At 43.6% G+C, this 19,589-nt stretch overlaps 1 protein-coding gene across 1 annotated transcript in view; it reads right to left on the reverse strand.

Annotated features, from left to right (window-relative positions):
* Positions 1–19,589, reverse strand: part of PKD1L3 (polycystin 1 like 3, transient receptor potential channel interacting) — a gene marked incomplete at its 5' end in the record, with an annotated part of 73,609 nt that overhangs the window by 8,662 nt on the left and 45,358 nt on the right. Inside the window, 18 exons of the mRNA XM_084644400.1 lie at positions 155–282; positions 403–536; positions 2,378–2,705; positions 3,757–3,942; positions 4,686–4,826; positions 8,460–8,556; positions 9,148–9,379; positions 10,350–10,578; positions 11,309–11,525; positions 12,577–12,803; positions 12,984–13,183; positions 13,772–13,918; positions 14,194–14,372; positions 15,078–15,179; positions 16,014–16,244; positions 16,708–16,901; positions 17,483–17,708; positions 18,818–18,952. Coding sequence (XP_084500526.1) covers positions 155–282; positions 403–536; positions 2,378–2,705; positions 3,757–3,942; positions 4,686–4,826; positions 8,460–8,556; positions 9,148–9,379; positions 10,350–10,578; positions 11,309–11,525; positions 12,577–12,803; positions 12,984–13,183; positions 13,772–13,918; positions 14,194–14,372; positions 15,078–15,179; positions 16,014–16,244; positions 16,708–16,901; positions 17,483–17,708; positions 18,818–18,952 — 3,333 coding nt within the window. The remainder of the gene's footprint in view (positions 1–154; positions 283–402; positions 537–2,377; positions 2,706–3,756; positions 3,943–4,685; positions 4,827–8,459; positions 8,557–9,147; positions 9,380–10,349; positions 10,579–11,308; positions 11,526–12,576; positions 12,804–12,983; positions 13,184–13,771; positions 13,919–14,193; positions 14,373–15,077; positions 15,180–16,013; positions 16,245–16,707; positions 16,902–17,482; positions 17,709–18,817; positions 18,953–19,589) is intronic.

Consider the following 19,589-nt stretch of genomic DNA (forward strand, 5'->3'; position numbering starts at 1 on the left):
GTACTGCTGCACCCCCAGCATGCCTACTTCCAGCACCTATGTCAGGAGCAACACCAATGAAGTGGTTTGAATTACACTGATGTAAAACCCTTGTTGTTGAGATCAGAATCGGATCTAGTGACACATGGCAACTGAAGCTTCTGCTCGGTTTTACCTGTGCTACCATGTAGTAGATGACAAATAGGAAATAAATCACTTCTGCTGCAACAACAAAGATGTGCAGACCATCTGTGTAGGGGTAGAGCCGGATGCTCTGCAGTTCTGCATGCGTGAAGAAGGCCCCTGAAAAAATAAAGCTGTGTTCAGCTCTCAGCTCTTTTGAAAATTCCTCCCTGAGTCTGTTCCTTGTTGTATACTGCAGTGCAAGAGCTGAAAGTGCTAGAATTGAAAGTGGGCTCTTACCTAATGCGTTTGTTTCAAACATCAGGCTTATAATACAGAACAGGTTCACATTGGCATTGTAGACTGTAAATTCAACAAATACTGCTCTTGTGAAGGTGTCCAGCCAGACATTGTTGAAGAGATATTGGAGAATTCTGCCAAAGAGTGCACAAAAGAGAGAGTGACTAATCACTTTTGACTCATATTAGAGGTGTGTGGTGTTACATGAGGAGTAGAAGTGTTTGGAAACTACATACAGAAAGTGGGAACAAGAGGCAGGGACTTTCAAAGGACACCTGAAGTGTAAGTCCAAACAGGGAGGAATTTCTCTGTCCCTCTATGGACTACACTACACAATTAGTCTAGTGCTTTTACTCTCCTATGAAGCTTCAGGTGTTGGCTAGTACTGAAGCCAAGATACTGGCTGGATCAGTCACCCAGCCTGGCAAGGCAAAAGCTAAGTTCCTATGCAGCTATCTCCAACAACATCTAATTTACCTGTAGGCAAATAGGTACACGTGGGTTTCCAACACTGGTGGACACTATTTCCTGTTGGTAATACACAGGGCCCTTATCTGCCAACTTGTCTCCAAGCCTTGGGTCCCAAGGCCTCCATTTTCTGTTATTTCATTCCTAGAAGCAATCTCTGTTGTTATTCACAAACACAGTACTGTAGATTGTTTCCTGTAATGGACAATTCACTCCATCTCTAACTATGGCTAGAGGGTGGATATAATGATTGTATAATGACTCAAGGAGCTTGGCTTGTTTAGCCTAACTTAAAGAAGGTTGAGGGGAGATATGATTGCTCTCTATAAATATATCAGAGAGATAAATAGCGGAGAGGGAGAGGAATTATTTAAGCTCAGTACCAATGTGGACACAAGAACAAATGGATATAAACTGGCCACCAGGAAGTTTAGACTTGAAATTAGATGAAGGTTTCTAACCATCAGAGGAATGAAGTTTTGGAATAGCCTTCCAAGGGAAGCAGTGGGGGCAAAAGATCTATCTAGCTTTAAGATTAAACTCGATAAGTTTATGGAGGAGATGGTATGATGGGATAACATGATTTTGGTAATTAATTGATCTTTAAATATTCATGGTAAATAGGCCTAATGGCCTGTGATGGGATGTTAGATGGGGTGGGATCTGAGTTACTACAGAAAATTCTTTCCTGGGTATCTGGCTGGTGAATCTTGCCCATATGCTCAGGGTTTAGCTGATCGCCATATTTGGGGTCGGGAAGGAATTTTCCTCCAGGGCAGATTGGAAGAGGCCCTGGAGTTTTTTGCCTTCCTTTGTTGCATGGGGCACAGGTCACTTGCTGGAGGATTCTCTGCTCCTTGAAGTCTTTAAACCACGATTTGAGGACTTCAATAGCTCAGACATAGGTGAGGTTTTTCGCAGGAGTGGGTGGGTGAGATTCTGTGGCCTGCGTTGTGCAGGAGGTCAGACTAGATGATCATAATGGTCCCTTCTGACCTTAGTATCTGTGACTCTATGAATCTATGAAGAGCATAAACACTGAGGAGGGAAATGAAAAGCATAGGGTTGACCAAGAAGATCTTACTAAGACGAACATGAGCAGGGGAAGATTAGGCTGAAAGATTAGGTTGAAATATTTCCTAACAATGGCATCCAGTTAAACTATGCAATGATCTGTCAACAGAAGAGGTAGAAAACCTATTGCTTTAAACATTGAAAAGTAGACTAAACCAAATGCTGGAGTGTGCGGAAGAGGGAGTAATGTTGCACTGAGTGGGAGGAAGTACTAGGTCTTTTCCAGCTCTAATTTTTTTGATTGTTTAGTAATTGCTTGTGTAAATCTGGAATCCATGTGCATGCACATAGTTCTAATCTTAGAAAATCAGGTTATAATCCTGAATTAGATTTTGGTTAATACATGATCTAACACATGGTGACAATAGACATAAAACATGAATCAAATCAAAATCACAACAGTAGCAAAACCCAAATACAATAAAAATGCTACCTGGTTGCATTCTTTGGATCAGTTCCCAAGTGAACCACATATCCTCCTCCCCTATAGATGGCAAGTTTGCCCCACACTGGATGCCCTCTAAGTTTGGACTGGCTCTGATATTTCCATGCAGAAGTCAAGGCAGAGGAGTTATCGAAGGCTGAGATATTCCAGTGTTCCCCATAGTCTGACGTGTCTTCCGCTTGGGGAGAATACGTAGCATGGCATTCTTGGACTGAGCCTTGCAGTTTGGGAGCTATCGGGCAGGTGTTCCCCTTCACTCTCACTTGACGAATTCGGGCACTGCCTACCAACTTGGAGTTGCCATCTGTAATGAAGCCTAAAAGAGTTATGTAGAAGAGTCAGTGTTGACATTATGGCAGGCTCAATAATCACCATAGTCTCAACTCCCATTTATTCCTCACTGAAAGATTGTTTTTTGTCTTGTTTATTATTTGATTCTGTTTCTTAAATAAAACAAAACCAATGTGAATTTAATCCTCAAGAAAACAAAGGATTAATTGACTTGGTTTGAGTCAGGCATAATGTAATAATAAGAGCTAATTCTTATTTAGAGCTTTTCATCCATAGATGTCAAAGTATTTCACAAGCAGTCAGTATCATTATCCCCATTATAGAGCTGAGGAAGCTGAGGGTCAGAGAGGGGAAGCAACTTGTCTAAGGTCACCACATAGGCAAGAGCCAGGAATAGAACCTAGAACTCATGAGTCTTGGTCTATTGTATCAAAGTTACCCTACACACAACTCTGCCAACGCACTTCAATAGCACAGAGACACTTTGGAGCACCAAAAATGGGCTGAATGTATGTTCTGGGATTTGCCCTGATGGGGAGCAGGACGAGAACCCCAATACTTGTATTCATTGGTGACCTAAGCCACGAGCACAGATCTGGGGGAAAAGCTGGTAGTATCACTCCTGCCATCTAGCTCTTTGGCCTTGTTTTAAATGACAGAAGCTCATGGAAAAACCATCAGACATATATTTTAGTACAACACTAGACACAGATTATGTAACGTTACAATAAGACACAGATCTTGTACATTACATAAAAAAGTTAATTAAAGTATCAGGACAAAATCAACTTGAGGCCATTCTACTGACTTCCATGGAGTTACACCAGAGATGAATTTGGCCCATTGTGTTTAAATGCACAGTCTGAGTTGTATCCATTCAGCTATGCAGATATTGATCAGCTGATAGGGTAATGTACTGGATGACACTAACTTGTGTAAATTATCAGGACACCAGACTTGGACCCTAATGTCCCTCCCCAGAAGCCCAATACACATGGACAAGTTGGGGGCATGCACAAAAGTCAGAGTTTTGAATGCCAAGTCAAACAATGTGAAATCCAGTCAGAACTCTGCACCTTGATATGAGCCATATAACTTGTTGACTAAGGTAGTTCTTGCCCATGTGAAGAAGTCCTGATAAGAGTAGATATCCCGAAACCCATCCGTAAAGCTGCTTTCAATGTGTTTGTTCAGGTAGTAGGAATTGGGATCTCTTTGTCCATAGGCAACCAACAGTAGCATCCATAAAAATCCCAGGTAGGCTGGAAAGAACAGCAAATATGCTTTTAGGTTAGAATTGATATCATTCGTCTAGTACAGAACAACATGACAATTATTGCTATCACTTAGTATTAGGCTAAGAAGATGTCTAGAAAAATTTCTTTCTCTGGACTATATCAGATCAGTGTTGAATTTACATGGGTTGGCTTAGACTGTTGTGTCTTTCCCACATCACATCAGTCAGAATCTGAGTAGGGTTCAAGAAAAGAACAGACAAATGGATAGGACACCAGCAGTAACTCAGGTTATAAAAAGGACCTGAGGCTCAAAGATGCTCTCAGTGAAATCAAGGCAATTTTTTTTTCTTTGCCTTCAGAGGGAGGAAGAATGGCGCCTAGGATAGTAACTATGAGTAATTCTTGCTCACAGGAAGGAGCAAACCCATCTTCTCCCAGCTACTAACTTCCTTCATCCTCTCCCTCGGCCTTCTTCATAAACTCTCACACTCCTCTGGCCTGTTCTCTTAAAATACAAGCAAGCTGTGTTCACCCCTTCCTCAGAAAACCCACCTTTAACCCCACTGGCATCGCCAGCTATTACCCCATTATCGCTTTCACCCTCTGAATGCACTATTTACAATCCATATATCCAATAGGTATGCCTGTGTAAAGCTCTCCCTTCCCCACCCAAGGAGTCCAGCAGGATAATATTAGCACTGATTTGCAAACACATGAAAGAGCTTTGTCACTAAAACAAGAAGATCATCTGTGGGCAGATTGCAGACCCAGTATTTCTCTGATTAAGGCAAACGCTTTCTGCTCCTTGATGTGATTGTTCTTCATTCTCTGAATGTCTGTGGCAGGGGGTGGCTGGTAGATGTTGCTTCTGCTATCCCTTCGAGCTCCAAATAGAGGGTTTGAGTCGCCTGTGTGCAAGAGCGATAAAAGCCAACATGTCAGTAGCTCCTCCAAGTCCTACTTTTTATTTTTAGGGAACCCCAGCCATTTCAGGGAAACATTTCTAGTTATACAGGGTTTCTCATCCGGGGTGGGGGAGACTAACCCTGGGCTGGGGCAACAGGCTAGTTCAAAGGACAATGGAGGTGAAGGGCTGAGGAAAGGATCAGTGCTGGGGGGAAACTACCAGATCCACATGCTGCTACTTCTTCAGGTAAAGTGACCAGTCTGAAAGTTGCTGACTTTCCATTCACGCTCCCACTGTGTCCCTTATGTAGATAGCTGTGTGGGCAGCTTATAAACACGGGGCTGCAGGCTCAGGCCACAACCCAACAGTCCAGGCTTCTCTTCTCTGCTCCCACGGCTCTCAGCCCAGCCTGGGGTGGCTCCAAAGGATGCCCCACCCCCACAGATCCAATGCCCAACAGCATGAAGCCTTCTGCTGAGTGAGAAAAGTCAGCAAAAAACATGCAGAAGAGCAAAAAAGAAAAAAATAGATAAAAATAAGAAATGACAAATAGGAACAAAGGGAGGGGGGAGAGAGAAGGGCCAGAAAGGAAATGGCTCTGTCTACCAGCCTACGCCAGCCCACAGAGGTAGGGGGTAGGCAGCATGTCCCCAGTCTTTGTGTCCTGTGCAGTTAGTACAATGGGGCCGGGGTTAGCAGCACAGGCTTCAAAGACAGCTGGGAAGGTCGGGGCCTTGGTCCCAGCCCCTTTCAGCACAGGGCAGCAGATTCTGCCATTCCAGTCCCTGTGTGCACTCCCGCAGTGCCTCTGCGAACTGCCAGGAGAGCGTGTCCCCCAGCACCCATCTCACACAGCAGTAAATGGTAAAGCCATGGGAGAGACCCTCAGCCAGTGTAAATTGTCATAGTCCCATCAGAGTTCACTGAGCCAAGACAATTTCCACCCACTGAGGTTCTGCCCCACACTCTGGCCCAGAGCGTATGTACATACGGTACATACATGCAGACACTTACACGGTATATTTATACATGTATAACTAAGCCTAGCAGCAAAGGCTGAACATCCAGAAAATGAAAAATAATGGAAACTTACCGACTAGCTAGGACAAGGAACCGAGGATTTTAGCTCAAACAGGCTACAAATATCAAGTACCATAAATGATTTAACACCCATCTGGGTTGTAAGAAGGGGAAAAAGAAGATTCAGATGAAGAGAAAGATAAAAATAGATCCCAACACAATGGGGAATGACCTGCGCACAGCTTGCAGGGCTGATCACAGGCAGCAGGATTTACACTTCAGAAAGATACAGGGAAGCCTGGCAGACGTCCAGTCCAGTGCCGGAAATTGTAAGAGGGTTGGTGCATTTGCTACAGCAAAAGGCAATTTTCCAGGTGAAAACTGCTTCCTCTACCCACTGACCCCCCTTCCCCACCTGGTGAATAAATTAAAGCAGGCCTAGAACTTGCTGGCCTCTTAAGATCCGGCTGAAAGAAAATAGCAAATCAAACACAAAGCCCCTCTCTCTGGGGAATAGCACCATTTCCTTCATTCTACCAGTTTGGGAGGTCCACGACTCCTTACTGGGATGTCTTTCTTGTGATATATTGGGGAGGGAGTGTGATGGGGTATATAAACCCTGCTCAGTGATGGAAGGGGTTTAAGAGTTGCCTTGGGGAAGGCTGGCTTTGCCCCTCGGCCCTGTCAGTCATGTCAAGGGTGGAATAAGGTCTTAAAAATGGGAAGTTCCCAGCAGTAGCAGAACAGCTCTAGGAGAGAGTCCAGGGTGGTTCTACGCTCGCAGAGGAGACTCCTGGAAGCTTTTGGGGGGATCTGCCCTTGGGAAGGTCATTTACCAGCTCCCCTCTGCCCCCGCCCCATGCTTATAAGGAGACAGCAACCCCGGGTGTACTGGCTGGGTAAGATAGGTCCAGCAAGCCCCAAGCCCTTGTCCCCTTTTGAGATTAGAGAATCTGAGAGTAGCCAAAGGGACTAGGGGAGTGAGAGTTAAGAGCCCCGTCCTCATCAACACAAAGAGACTATGTAACCCAATTTGTCTCATTGGGCCTCCTACTTAGGCAAACGGAGGTGTCCTAAGGACTCTTCAGGATCTGCTCAGTAGGAGGTGCCTATCAGAAGCCTGAGAACTGTGGTAACGAGTTCTAGTATTAAGGCAGTACTCTGCACACTGGACAATGGAGCTCCCCACTAACTACAATACATTTTATTTATACACACTATTTAAATAAAGTGTAGTAAGGCCACATGAGCCACCAGTTGCATTATGAGAAATGTAGCACATTAGTTCCATCTTGGGTAGAACAACAGTTGAGAAGTGAAACCAGTAGTAAACTAAGGAGTTACATATAATGGCAAGGAAGAACATATAGGGAACTTGTCTAAGATAGAAGCTGGGTTTTATTGATATTTTTGCAGGCCCGGGTTTACAAAATCTAGTGAAAAGTGCAGCATATCACCCTGTGCATTTTCATTAAGTTGTGGAGTTGTTGTGGAGTTTGTTGCAAAACAACCCATGATATAAACATTGGGAAGTTAGCACAGCACTAATGTAAATTGCATTGTGTTCAGGAATGGAAAGCTGTGTGCATTCTTTCTTCCATATGCAATTTTGTTTTTTATATTTTGGATAAGAGCTGAATCATTTAAATTGGTTTCTTCATATATGCATCTCTCTGAAATCCTACTCCATTATTTTAGTTCTTAAGTTTTCAGCTAGTCTGCTAAATATTATTCCCTTCTTTTGAATTCTGTTACTTGGATATTGAAACTGTAACTGAAGTTTGCAGCATGCAGGTGAGAGTGCGGGAGGCAATAGCAGTCAGCCATAGCAACAGGACCCATTCACGGTTCTTGGTCTACTACTACTAAGAATGAGAACATTGTTCATTCCCACTTCTGAGAGGGGACAGAGCAAGTGATGGTGGGGAGGAAGGGTCTGACATCAGAGTCCTGAAAGTAGACGAGTCCCAAATAATAGGATTAAACCCATCCAGTTACAAGGGCAATCTCACAACAGTGCTAGGTCAAAGGGGTGTGAATTGAGATATAGAAGAAAGACCCATGGGGATAGACAGTTCTTTTTGATCCAAGATTTTTCCTTTTCTGGTTCTGTGGCCCTCCTGTTATGTGCTATGTAGAGTTTCTTCCTAAGAAAACGTATGATCAGGTTTTATGCTCTCCTTTTCATTGTGCCTACAGCAGCTTTTCTGTACTCCAATAGATTTTTATGCTCTAAACATTCAAAAGGGCCCTAAAGCTGCCCTCACGGGGCACCTGAGAATTCCTCAAGCAAGGGGAAATCCCTAACTAACAGAACCAATGTAGCTGCTTACCCCCCCTCCCCCCAATCTAGAGGGCATGTTGGAGACATGCTCAGGGGAAATTATGGAGCTAGATCCGCTGGGCACTCCAGGGGTCCCTGGCCTGTGTTGTTATTAGCTGGTGTAAATTAGAGCAGCTGGTCTAGGGATCAGGAGCAGACAAAGGTTATAGGCGGTTGGTCACATTTGTCCATCTTGACCATATGCATGAATAAAGCACTTCAAAGTCTCAGATAAGACATTTCACATTAATTAATTAGTCCCCACATGTTTTACATCTGACACACAATTACCTGGTGCAGACAGAGGTCCAGCAATAGCAGTGTTTTCCTCGTCTTCATGCTCCACCTTCTTCAGAACCAGAGCGAAGAAAGCAGCAAATCCCAACACCTGGAAGACATTAGCTATTTGTTCAGAGTCTGCACATTCTGCATGAGGAGAGGTCTAGACCTTGCCTTAAATGCTTGTCTCTGATCCATGCACTGCAGATTGGGGAGGAGAATTTTGCCTTTTAATTTGCTCTATAAACACAGGCTAATTCCATGAACAAGAAATCAGAAAGAGAGTGGACCCCAAGATGCTGTGTGAATCCCACTAAATGTGATTGGTTTTTGCCTCTGGCCATACCTTTCCCACTGGAAACTTTCGTCAGCCGATGAAGTGAGCTGTAGCTCACGAAAGCTTATGCTCAAATAAATTGGTTAGTCTCTAAGATGCCACAAGTATTCCTTTTCTTTTTGCAAAATAAGAATGAAATGAAGCTAACGGGAACAAGATTCCTGCCAAGACAAATCAACACGACATTATAACTCAATTGTAACAAAACCCCTAACTTACAGGAAGGATCTCTTGCTTAAGAGCTCTGTCCTGCAGTCCTTTTGAATGTAAAACTCAAGTTCACTTCAATGGGAGTGATGTGCCTGAGAGGGCTGCAGGATCAACCCTTCCCTAGCCAGTGTTTTGTATTGATAGTGACCTTACTTTTAAGGGCTGTGTGATGAATAGACTTTCAAAGAAGGAGATGGCCATGGAGATCAGCCACTTGATGGAGTTCTCCTTGCCATAATGTAGCCCGTAAAGCATGGTGAAGAATCCGGACACACCACTGGTGGCAGCTATGAGAAACCAGCCAATGAAAACAAACCACCAGGGCAAGCCTTTGAAAGAGGAACCTTTCTTGCCATCCCCAGAGAAACTTGGAGTGGGGGAGCACCTGGAGAGTCAACCATCGTGAGAAAGTCATTTTACTGGTGAGACAGAAGCAAACCACAAATAAGACAAAATAAAGTGCAAACTCTGGACTTAACAGGGATAAGAAACACCTTATGTGAAAGTCAGATTTTAAAAACTATTAACTATTTTCAAATAATTTTGACAGATACAATGATATGAATAGTATTCAGAAAGTGGCAAAAACAGGTACACAAATCACAGGTATACAGATACAAACAGGCATATAGATATAAGATCAAAGCACATTTTATGGGCTTTATTTCTAAAACCCCAGAATAATAGGATTTCTAATGTAAATGCTGACAGACCCACCACTACATTGTGGCTGTTGGATGCCCCTATAAAAAAGGGCTTAGAGACCATGAAGAGTAGCATCACTAAATTGTTGAATACTTCCTACTTAAAAATCAGATTTTTCTGACCCATTTCTGTCTCTGTTGTTTGTTAACAGGTTTCCACACATCCATTATTTTACAGACCCTTGAGCACTTTGGAGCTCAGAGCTTGTCCTCAGCTCTTTACTATAATGTTTTACTACATTGGAACATTTAGTTTTGGAGGTATAAATGTATAAACCAGTGGTTCCCAAACTAGGGGTGCTGCTTGTTCAGGGAAAGCCCCTGGCGGTCCGGGCCGGTTTGTTTACCTGCCGCATCTGCAGGTTTGGCTGATCGCAGCTCCCAGTGGCCGCGGTTTGCTGTTCTCGGCCAATGGGAGCTGCAGGAAGCAGCTTGGGAACCACTGGTATAAACAAAAGAGTGATGAGTTGCCCCTACATCTCTAGTATGCAGTAATCATTCAATTGAAATTCCCTTGCTGCTCCTCCAAGAGTGTTTATACAATTATCAAGGAGTCATCAGATGGTAATGACTTTCAATCACCACCAGCTTGGGCTGGATTTGAATCAGTGACCTGCATCTACGTATACCAATGATGAGAGTGATTGTTACCTCTCACTGATGGATCCTGAAGAGCAGAGGTGGCTTTCCAGGAGGCCTTTCATGTGCTGGACCTGCCTAACAGCTTGGACGTAACTCTGAGTCTTCTGGAATTTATGAGGTCCCAGTAATTCCAACTCCATCTCCACGTGCTGGAGTTGCATGTACAAGTAGCGGTTGTAGTCACTGTGTTTCAGCCTTTCACCCATTCCTTTCTCCGGAGTTGGGCTTCTTGTTTTTTCTCCAGGGAAGTGGGGGAGGGCGGGAAAAGGGAAATAAATGAGGTTGCTCATGGAATAAAGTGTGAATAAGAGTGGCAGAATCAGGGCCTAGGATTTTCAGGGCGGGGAATTACACTGAAGGTGATGCACATCTATGGTGACTGCTAATACTAATAATCTAGCTTTCATAACTTATACAACCATGTAGCAGTAGCATTCTCCTCACATCTGGCAAACAATATTTTATGACAATAACCTCAGAACCTCAACAGATGAGTCCAAGACCAAACATCCTTGTTCATAGGCTACCTGTGCAGTCTGTAACTGCATAAATCTATTGAAAAAGCCAATGGCAAACTGGGATTGCAATCATTGGGGCAATTTACAGACTAAGTTAATAATCAACGTGAGCCCTGGTGGCAGAATCAAGCCCTGAGTTGGAACTGGAGGGGACAACAGCACAGAGAGAGGAAGGATGAGGGAAAGGACAACATGATTATAGAATCACTGAGACATGAGGCTCTTGATGCTACATGGACACTGACTCGTCATAAACACCGAAAAGCCTGCATTGGTTTTAAAAGCAGGACAGCTGAGAGCCACCATTCACTCTACCGCAAAGGAAACAAAGTATTTACACTGAACTGTCCTTAACTCAAAATGAAGTAAGAGAGTGGTCCTCATATCTAGCGATTGCGGTGGCTTCACTTACAGGCATTTCTGTGAGGCTTTTCTTAGCTTGCGATTTACCTTGTATATCTACAGACCCTAGTGTGATGATAATAGGATCATCCTTCTTTTTACTCTCATCATAAAACTCTTGCCCAGCTCTGTTCTGCTGGCAGATGATATCCTCAACCAAGGCCAAGAGTGTGTTGATGTCAGTAGATTTTCCAGGGTCTGTTTCTGAGGAGGGTAGCGGAGTCTTCAGGGTTTTAAACAGTGAATTGGCAATTCTCCTGATATCCTGGAAGATGCAGCAACAGCATGGCAGTCACCTAGTGGCTCTGGTTACTTGCACTGATGTAGTTTAAAACCATGGTAAGCTTCACTGGTGGGTGTACCACATCTACAATGGGGGTTTGCACTGATTCTGTAGCTACAGTGCTGCCCCCGTGTGGATAAGGCCTTAGACTCTCACAGGCTTAGACAGTCCCATGGGACAGCCCTGATCTGACAGGTTTAAGTCCAACAATATAAGCTTGCAGGATGTGAAAATACACACAATTCACCAGGGCTGGGGAGTCTATTCTATTCTATATAGGTTCTTATACCATGCTCATCATGACAGGAGTGGAGTGCCTTTCAGTTGTGCATTAAGCAACATGACTACACATATGTCTCATGTTGTTAGTTGTATCATGGGAACAAATGTTATCCATTTCTTTGATGTTAGACTGTGACCACACAACACAGTGATATTAGTCCCTCAGTACATACCCATAAGGCTCCATATCTGCCTAGGGAGGTACATGAAATCAGCGAGAGTCCCCTACATGGAGAATTTGACCCTGACAATGGTAATCCTAGCTAAGTACCCCTCATTCTTTAATCCCATCCTTCAGAGTCAAGAGGACCTCTAACAAAGAGACACCCCCTCAGTGAATGTTTTGCTTATTACTTAAGGAATTATGAAGCACATCTGGTACAGGACAAAATAGTGCTTTCTTGCCACACATAAAGAAAAGGACTACTGGTGGCACCTTAGAGACTAACCAATTTATTTGAGCATAAGCTTTCGTGAGCTACAGCTCACTTCATCGGATGCTGTAGCTCACGAAAGCTTATGCTCAAATAAATTGGTTAGTCTCTAAGGTGCCACAAGTACTCCTTTTCTTTTTGCGAATACAGACTAACACGGCTGTTACTCTGAAACTTGCCACATATAGTAAACAGTGAGTTCATGCTGGTGCACACAGCCACCAGCAGGGGGCAGTGCACTGTATTTTATACACCGTTGGGGCAGATCAGTACTCTCAACCATTTCCCTGTAACAGTCCATGCGCAGAGGGACTTGCCTTTATCACAGCCTCAGGGGTGAGTGTGATGCTCTGGATTGCCTGAGGGGGAGGGGGCAGATTTGGAGACACTCGGCCACTTTTCCCTGGTTTCTTCTCCTTCTGCTCCTTGGTCACCCGGGATCGGATGTTCCTGAAGATCTGCACGATGAGCAGGTTGATGGGGAACATGAGGAGGGAGCTCTCGAAGCCGATCATCACCTCCTGCCATGTGAACTCGATCTTACCTGCCATCGTCAGGCAGAGAGGAAGGGTAAAAATAGTCCCAGAGCAAAGTGAAAATGCCAGACTTAGAGCCCCTCCCCTTTGGAAAAACCTTGTTGCTGAGTGATCCCCCAATGAAACTGCTTCCTGGCTCTGTGTCTCCCCTTCCCCCCTGCCCAGCCCGAGCAGTCACTCAGCCTTACCTAAGTCCATTTTCTGCTCAGCTGGGTCCTTCGGCACCCCCCAGAACATGATACTGGTCAGCATGGTGCAGAGCAGCAGGGAGAAGCAGCACGACACTCTCTGAGCTCGCGTGAAGGTGCTTCGTGGGGAGCGGTTGAAAATCGAATACCAGATATGCCCGTCCTGGAAACCCTTGGAAGTCTTCATGAAAAACAGGTTACTGGGAAGAAGGAGGGGGATGCAAGGAAGTGCTTAGAAAGGAGAGGGGGAAAGAGAGATCAGTTTGGGTCCCCACCCTGGCTGACACCTCTAAGTGCTCCCACAATACAGATTTTAAATAACAATGAGATGACACTCAACAGGATTCTCATTGTTTGGGTTGTGTGAGATGGTCGTGTTAGCACTGGATATAGCCAAGTCCCCCAAAATCCACGAGACCAATGCCTTTTGCAGAGGCCTAAAAGGTAGCTCCTGTCCCTGTAATTGTAGGGTGAGGACCAAATACATCAAAAGCAATTTCTGTTAGTCTGTCAGGGAAAAAACATAGTAAAGCGGATTTGGCGCTGGGGTTTGTACTGGGTACTTCCAACTGTCTTTCTCCCCTCTCCTCAGTGTTTGCAGAGCAGTAATACCACACTTTAACAGTCAGACGCAGCTAAGCAGTCCTCACTCTGGCTCTGGTCCAAAGTCCATTGAAGTCAAGGCTGAGACCTCATTGACGTTAAAGGGCTTTGGGTTAGGCCCTCTTTGCATCCCTTCTTTTTTCAAATGGATTGCTGCCAATAACCAAACTCAAGGCAGAAGTTACCTGAACTGCTTCATGTCCTGCTCAGTAGCAACTGGGAACACTTTGTCTAGGACACACTCTCCAACATCAATGGCCAGCCAAGAGTTACAGAGGAAATACCATTTCTGATCCTGAGCCAGATCATGGACCAGCACGCGATTCACATACCTGTGCCATAAAAATAAAGAACTAACTCATGTGGGGAAGACGCTATGGAATTCAGGTCACTGGAAGTGCAATTCACTGAGAGTTTGGGTGTCAGACTCTGACCCTTTGCCTGTCTGTGACTGAGCTTCTCCATCTGCAAAATGGAGATAACTCATTCCAACTTCCTAGGGTGGGGAGAGGATAAATACATGAATGTTTGACAAGTGCAACAGAAGGGCAAAGTGTTATCAGAAAGGATAATCTTCTGTCTCCTCATAGCCTCTCCCCTTGCTTACCAGGATGGACTGTCTCCTGAATTATCATGCCACAGTCGGATATGCTGCAGTTCCCCAAGAGGAAACAGGGTACAGAGCAGGAAAACATCCACTCCTCCACGCTCAAAGACTAGTGTGTCAGGGTCAGTCAGGTGGTGGGGTTCACTCTCTCCTTCGAGGCCGTAAAGCGTGAGAGTCACCTGAAAGACATACCGGATGAGTGTATTGATAATTGACAGCAAGGCACCATTTGTTTGCATTCATGGCTTGGACGTGGATACTTTGTATTGACATGGGTTCCAATCCTGAACTCCTTACTGAGCCTCTGTTCTGGCAAATTCCAACTGAAGCCAAGCTGCCCCCCAAAGGGACTTAGTGAAAACTGAGTCAGGAGCTCAGGCGTTGGCCTACAGTTGGCAGGATGCCACGACAGCCTTGCCATATCCTGTGAACTGAGTGTAATGGAAGCTGTCGCAGCTGCTGAGTAGCATAAGAGCAACTGCTCTTACGTCGTTGTGCATGTAGGGAGAGCTTCACTCATTCGGCCTGTTTTGCAGCAGAGTGAGTGAGGCTGCAGATCTAATCGTGCCCAGTGAATCCTCTGGACTTCCCCATTCCTCCTCCAGAGCCAGGCACTGCCTACTGCTGCTGTTACCTCTGCCGCCAGATCCAGAGGTCCCCTTCCCAGGCCTAGGGAGGGGAAGAGAAAACGCTTCATTACTTGCTTTTTCCCTTGGAGGAGCCAAAGCTCTCTTTGGTAGCCTGCTGGCTCCCTTACACGCTAGGTTTAAATATGACATGGTCAATTTCCTGATGAGACAAATGTTTCTGAAGCTGGAGCTCTATATGTTCACGGTCTATTAAACATTCAGAAGATACCTACAGATCTGTAATTCCATCAGTACCTTGGAGGTTGTGGCTGCCCCACGACGGTGCCCTGTAAAAACTGTCACAAGATAACGATACTGCGCAAAGGGGTCGTTATCCTCCAACACTGTGATCTTCACCTGGAAAGAGAGACAACACCACCAGGAGAATCCTATGAATGGTAAAATAGTAACAGTGCCTGGAGCAGGGCTTTCTCCAGGCTCCTGGATGGGAAATGTGACACGGTGCCATCTTGTGAACACTGAATATACCTAGCAGGAAGTGTGGAGGCAAGGGGAATAGGTAGGGCTGGTAGAAAATTTTTCATCAAAATTGTTTTTTGATACAAAACTAGGTTTATGATGTAATTAATTTTTTTTAAAAAAGTCCACTTTCCATGGGAAATTTTGATTTTTGTTGTTGAAAAGCTGAATGTTTGAAAGCTGAGATATACTGGCCAAACCCCCAAATTTTTCAGTATTCAAATTTCTGCAGAAAGCCAAAATTTTCCATGAAATATTTAGACAAAAACTCTTTTGTTTTTGTCAGTATTTTCCACAGGACTTCCCCTCCATTTTTTGGCTATGTCTAGAAGTAGGCTAGAGAGAGACATAGAAATGAACAGCATTTGGGGACACCCTGAGTGATAAACTCAGTCTTGTGTTATATTCTTGATGTAAAAGTTTAATGAAAACAAACCACTAAAACTTTAGACTCCCTCCTTCTTCATGTATACTGTCGGGAACACACTGAAGATGACAGAGAAAGACATTACACAAAAATTACACAATCCAATGCTAGCTCTTTAATCACTCCTGGATCACAATCCCTTTAGGGAGAATTAGTGGCATCAGCTCCAAAGGGAGCTGACTGCTCGCTCTGTCCTAAGTGACTGCATTAATGTGACCACAGCAGAGCAGGCCAGACAGAGGGGAAATACTTCCTATCACATTATCTATTAGCACAATGCTTACTTTGGCATCATCCTGAATGTCTTTCCTTCTAGCCCAAATAGCCACCAGCACATACACAAGAAAGATACAGCCCACAGTTGTCACTACCACGGGGTTGTCCACAAATGTGCCAAAAAGCTCCGCTGTTTTGCTGACATCAATGGTGTTGGGCGTGACAAAGAAGGTGCTGCCAAAGAAGGTCAGGTGGTTGCAGAGACACTGGGTGCTGCTGGGGGTTGTTTTTGGACCTACCTGAAAGCCAAAGAATGATCATGTTCAAAACATTCTCAACTTTTGGCTTCAAAGTTTACAGCTTACTTACCTACCAAGCTAAAGAAACAGGAAAGCTAGCTGAGATAGGTGTGAAGCATTGTTATATGTAAGCAGATCCTACAAAATCCAGTAGAGGACAGTGATTCTAAGACCTAAGCGGAAGTCGGTATTATAGTACTAAACATAATCCATTCAAAATGCTTCAACCACTTCTCACTTAGAAGCACATCCTAGAGAAAACGTGTCTAAGTTCCCCTTTATATTGGACTAACCAGAGCTTCATGACCTTCTCCCATCCCAAATTGGTCTTGTTTCATGGTGCTATCAAGAGTTCAAAGAAACATGTTCACTCGTTTTAACAAATGTTATTGTTATCTAGGCTGGCTTTGAAATGTATTGAGGAAAGATCCATGACAACATTCTTCTGCTTCTCTCTACTTACATGGCACCCGTAGCTATTCCAGTTGCCCCGTAGCTCATCCCAGAACACACACTGTGATACAAAGGAAGTGACAGCTATGGTTAGATCACGGTTGGTTGTAGAATCCATTTCCATGTCTTGTTCCATCATGAGATAGTAAGTCCCTTCTCCGAAAATGAGTTCTTCTGGGCTAAGAACCCATGTGTTTGACTTATCTTGAACAGAAATATTTAGTTGCAGGCTATGTAAGAAAGCATTTGTTTCAGCAATGTACAGATATATTGTATACATGCCAATAAATAAATTAAATAGAATAACAGAACAGTTATCAGAACAACTGTCAGTATAGGTTATTATTCTGGTTAATTTATTAGGTTAATTATTCAAAGCACCTGTTCTTTGCTTCTGTTTGTGCATAGTGTTTACTAGAGATGGCCTGAACCAGGACACAGATTGGAACTCTTTCAGTCTTTGAGGCGGTTCATTGCCATTTACACATCCAAACTTCTGAGCTTGAGCTCATCTCTACAATTTATATTTGTTCTTATCTGTCAAAAATGTGGATGACAGCACTATATGTGAGAATTAAGGCCCAGATCCACAACGGTGTTTAGGATCCTAATTTCCATTTGAATCAGTGGAAGTTAGGAGCTTAAGTACCTCTGTGGATCTGGGCCTAAGAGCTCATATTGAGTGTGCTAAGCTTCTATTGGAAAGTGTGAGTTAAGGGTGCTCATGTAGTTTGCAGATGAGCCTAGAGTGCCCAGAATCAAATGTCCTCGGTAAATGATCTTACCTCCAGTGTTTTTCTTAAGGGGCAGATGAGCTTTCATATCATAGTTAGTCTCATTTGGATGGTAGCCATATCCCAAGTACAGTATTAGTGGAATATCCTGTTCAGTTTCCAGGTGGATCACTAGAGATGTATTTTCTGAGGTGACATTGACTTGGAGAGCACTAAAATTGCCCAGATTCAACAGGCTTCTGTCTTCCTGAGGTGCTGAAAGTCTTGGCAGCATTATCTATATTTGAACACAGAAATTCATTCCTAAAAATGTATGACAGTGCCTGGATCCTATTACATAGTAACACGATGTGGCTACATGCTAAGATCAAAGCACATTTTATGGGATTTATTTCTAAAAACCGTTTAATTTCTTCTTTCAAAACATACTGTGGGGAAAGCATTCCCAAGCAAATCCATCCTGGTGGACAGCTATCGTAAATAAGACTTCCCTATTGCATGCCTGCTCAAATGCAATTTGCTTGATACTTAGAACAAGCTTCTGAAAAGTCCATATGAACTCTACATTGGTTCATTTCAAAGCTCTTTTTGCTGAGTGCATACATGGGTTAGAGAGGAATGTGGGCAGGCTTGAAGTACATTTGCAAGTGTTCCATATGTGAGTTTTTAGGAAATGAATGGCATGCTACTCATCAAAACGATTCCAGACTGTGTCTTCCAGATGAGTAACAATACAGATACCTGCTAAATCTAAAGAGTTGAGATTATGGTCATCCTGAAACACAAATTGATATGTAAATGCATTGTTGAATGATTTAGGCATTAGTTTAATGATTTTACACACGGGCTAGGAGGCCTAGGAAATAGTAATATGGGCATGCAATATTGGGATGATAGAATCAAAGAAATGTAGGGCTGGAAGGGGCCTTAAGAGGTCATTAAGTCCATTGCCCTACCCCGAGGCAGGATTATGATGGTTTTATTATTTAGACATCACAGTGTGTTTCAGGCTGACCATAGCCAGCAGCCATCTTCCTTAGCCAGTAGGATTCTCATGTTTCTCCTTGTTCATCCACATGATGAAGGAGAAGGAAAGGCTGAATCACTTGTACAAGTAAGATGCACTTTAGGGTCCCACACATAGACCTCATGAAAGGGATGCTTATTGTGTTCACCCTGCAAACCACATGTAGTCCTTCCTAGCATGTGCATACACCATGCTCTCTCTTTGTGTGTTGGCAGTAAACACAACATTACCATTTCTCTACTGAGCTTGCTACTTGGAGAGATGATGATGATGATAACACAACTGACATTTATAGAGCACGTGCCACCCACGGATCTAATTAGACTCCAGTTCACACTGAAAGAGAGGATTGGATTTACCTCAATGTTTTCAGTAAGGTCATTAACTGGTATGACCAATCCATCCACACTAGTAAGACTTAGGCCTCCCACGGTTCCACTGATCTCAAAACTGGTGTCACTTAAGGAAAAGGGATTCACTGAAAAGCTCACCATCTACAAGGAGACATGAATGACAAGCAGCATTTGAGTTGTACAAGATACTTTATTATAGTCACAATTTTTAGATTTCCATGTAGATTGGAGATGAAGTCAGAACCAAACCCAAGAGCCAAACAACCCTGGACTTCAGGGAAGTTCAGATCCAGATCCAAGTTTGAAGCTGGCCCATATCTCAATAATGGACCAATCCCAGACCTTACATTGTGGGAAAGTTTGGATTGTGATCTGCATATCAATATTGCAGCTCAGACCCATCTCTAATGTATCTCTAGCATGCAGCAATCACTTTCCATTCATATGTAATCCTCTTCATGGGTCATTTAGATCAGTGGCTCTCAACCTTTCCAGACTATTGTACCCCTTTCAGGAGTCTGATTTGTCTTGCGTTCCCACAAGTTTTACCTCACCTAAAATCTACTTGCTCACAAAATCAGACATAAAAATACAAATGTGTGACAGCACGCTATTACTGAAAAATTGCTTACTTTCTCATTTTTACCATATAATTTTAAAATGTCAATTTGAATATAAATGTACTTACATTTCAGTGTATAGTATATAGAGCAGTATAAACAAGTCATTTTCTGTATGAAATTTTAGTTTGTACTGACTTCGCTAGTGCTTTTTATGT

This window comes from Lepidochelys olivacea, assembly GCF_965140295.1.
Source record: "Lepidochelys olivacea isolate rLepOli2 genome assembly, chromosome: 12".
Lineage (NCBI taxonomy): Eukaryota > Metazoa > Chordata > Testudines > Cheloniidae > Lepidochelys > Lepidochelys olivacea.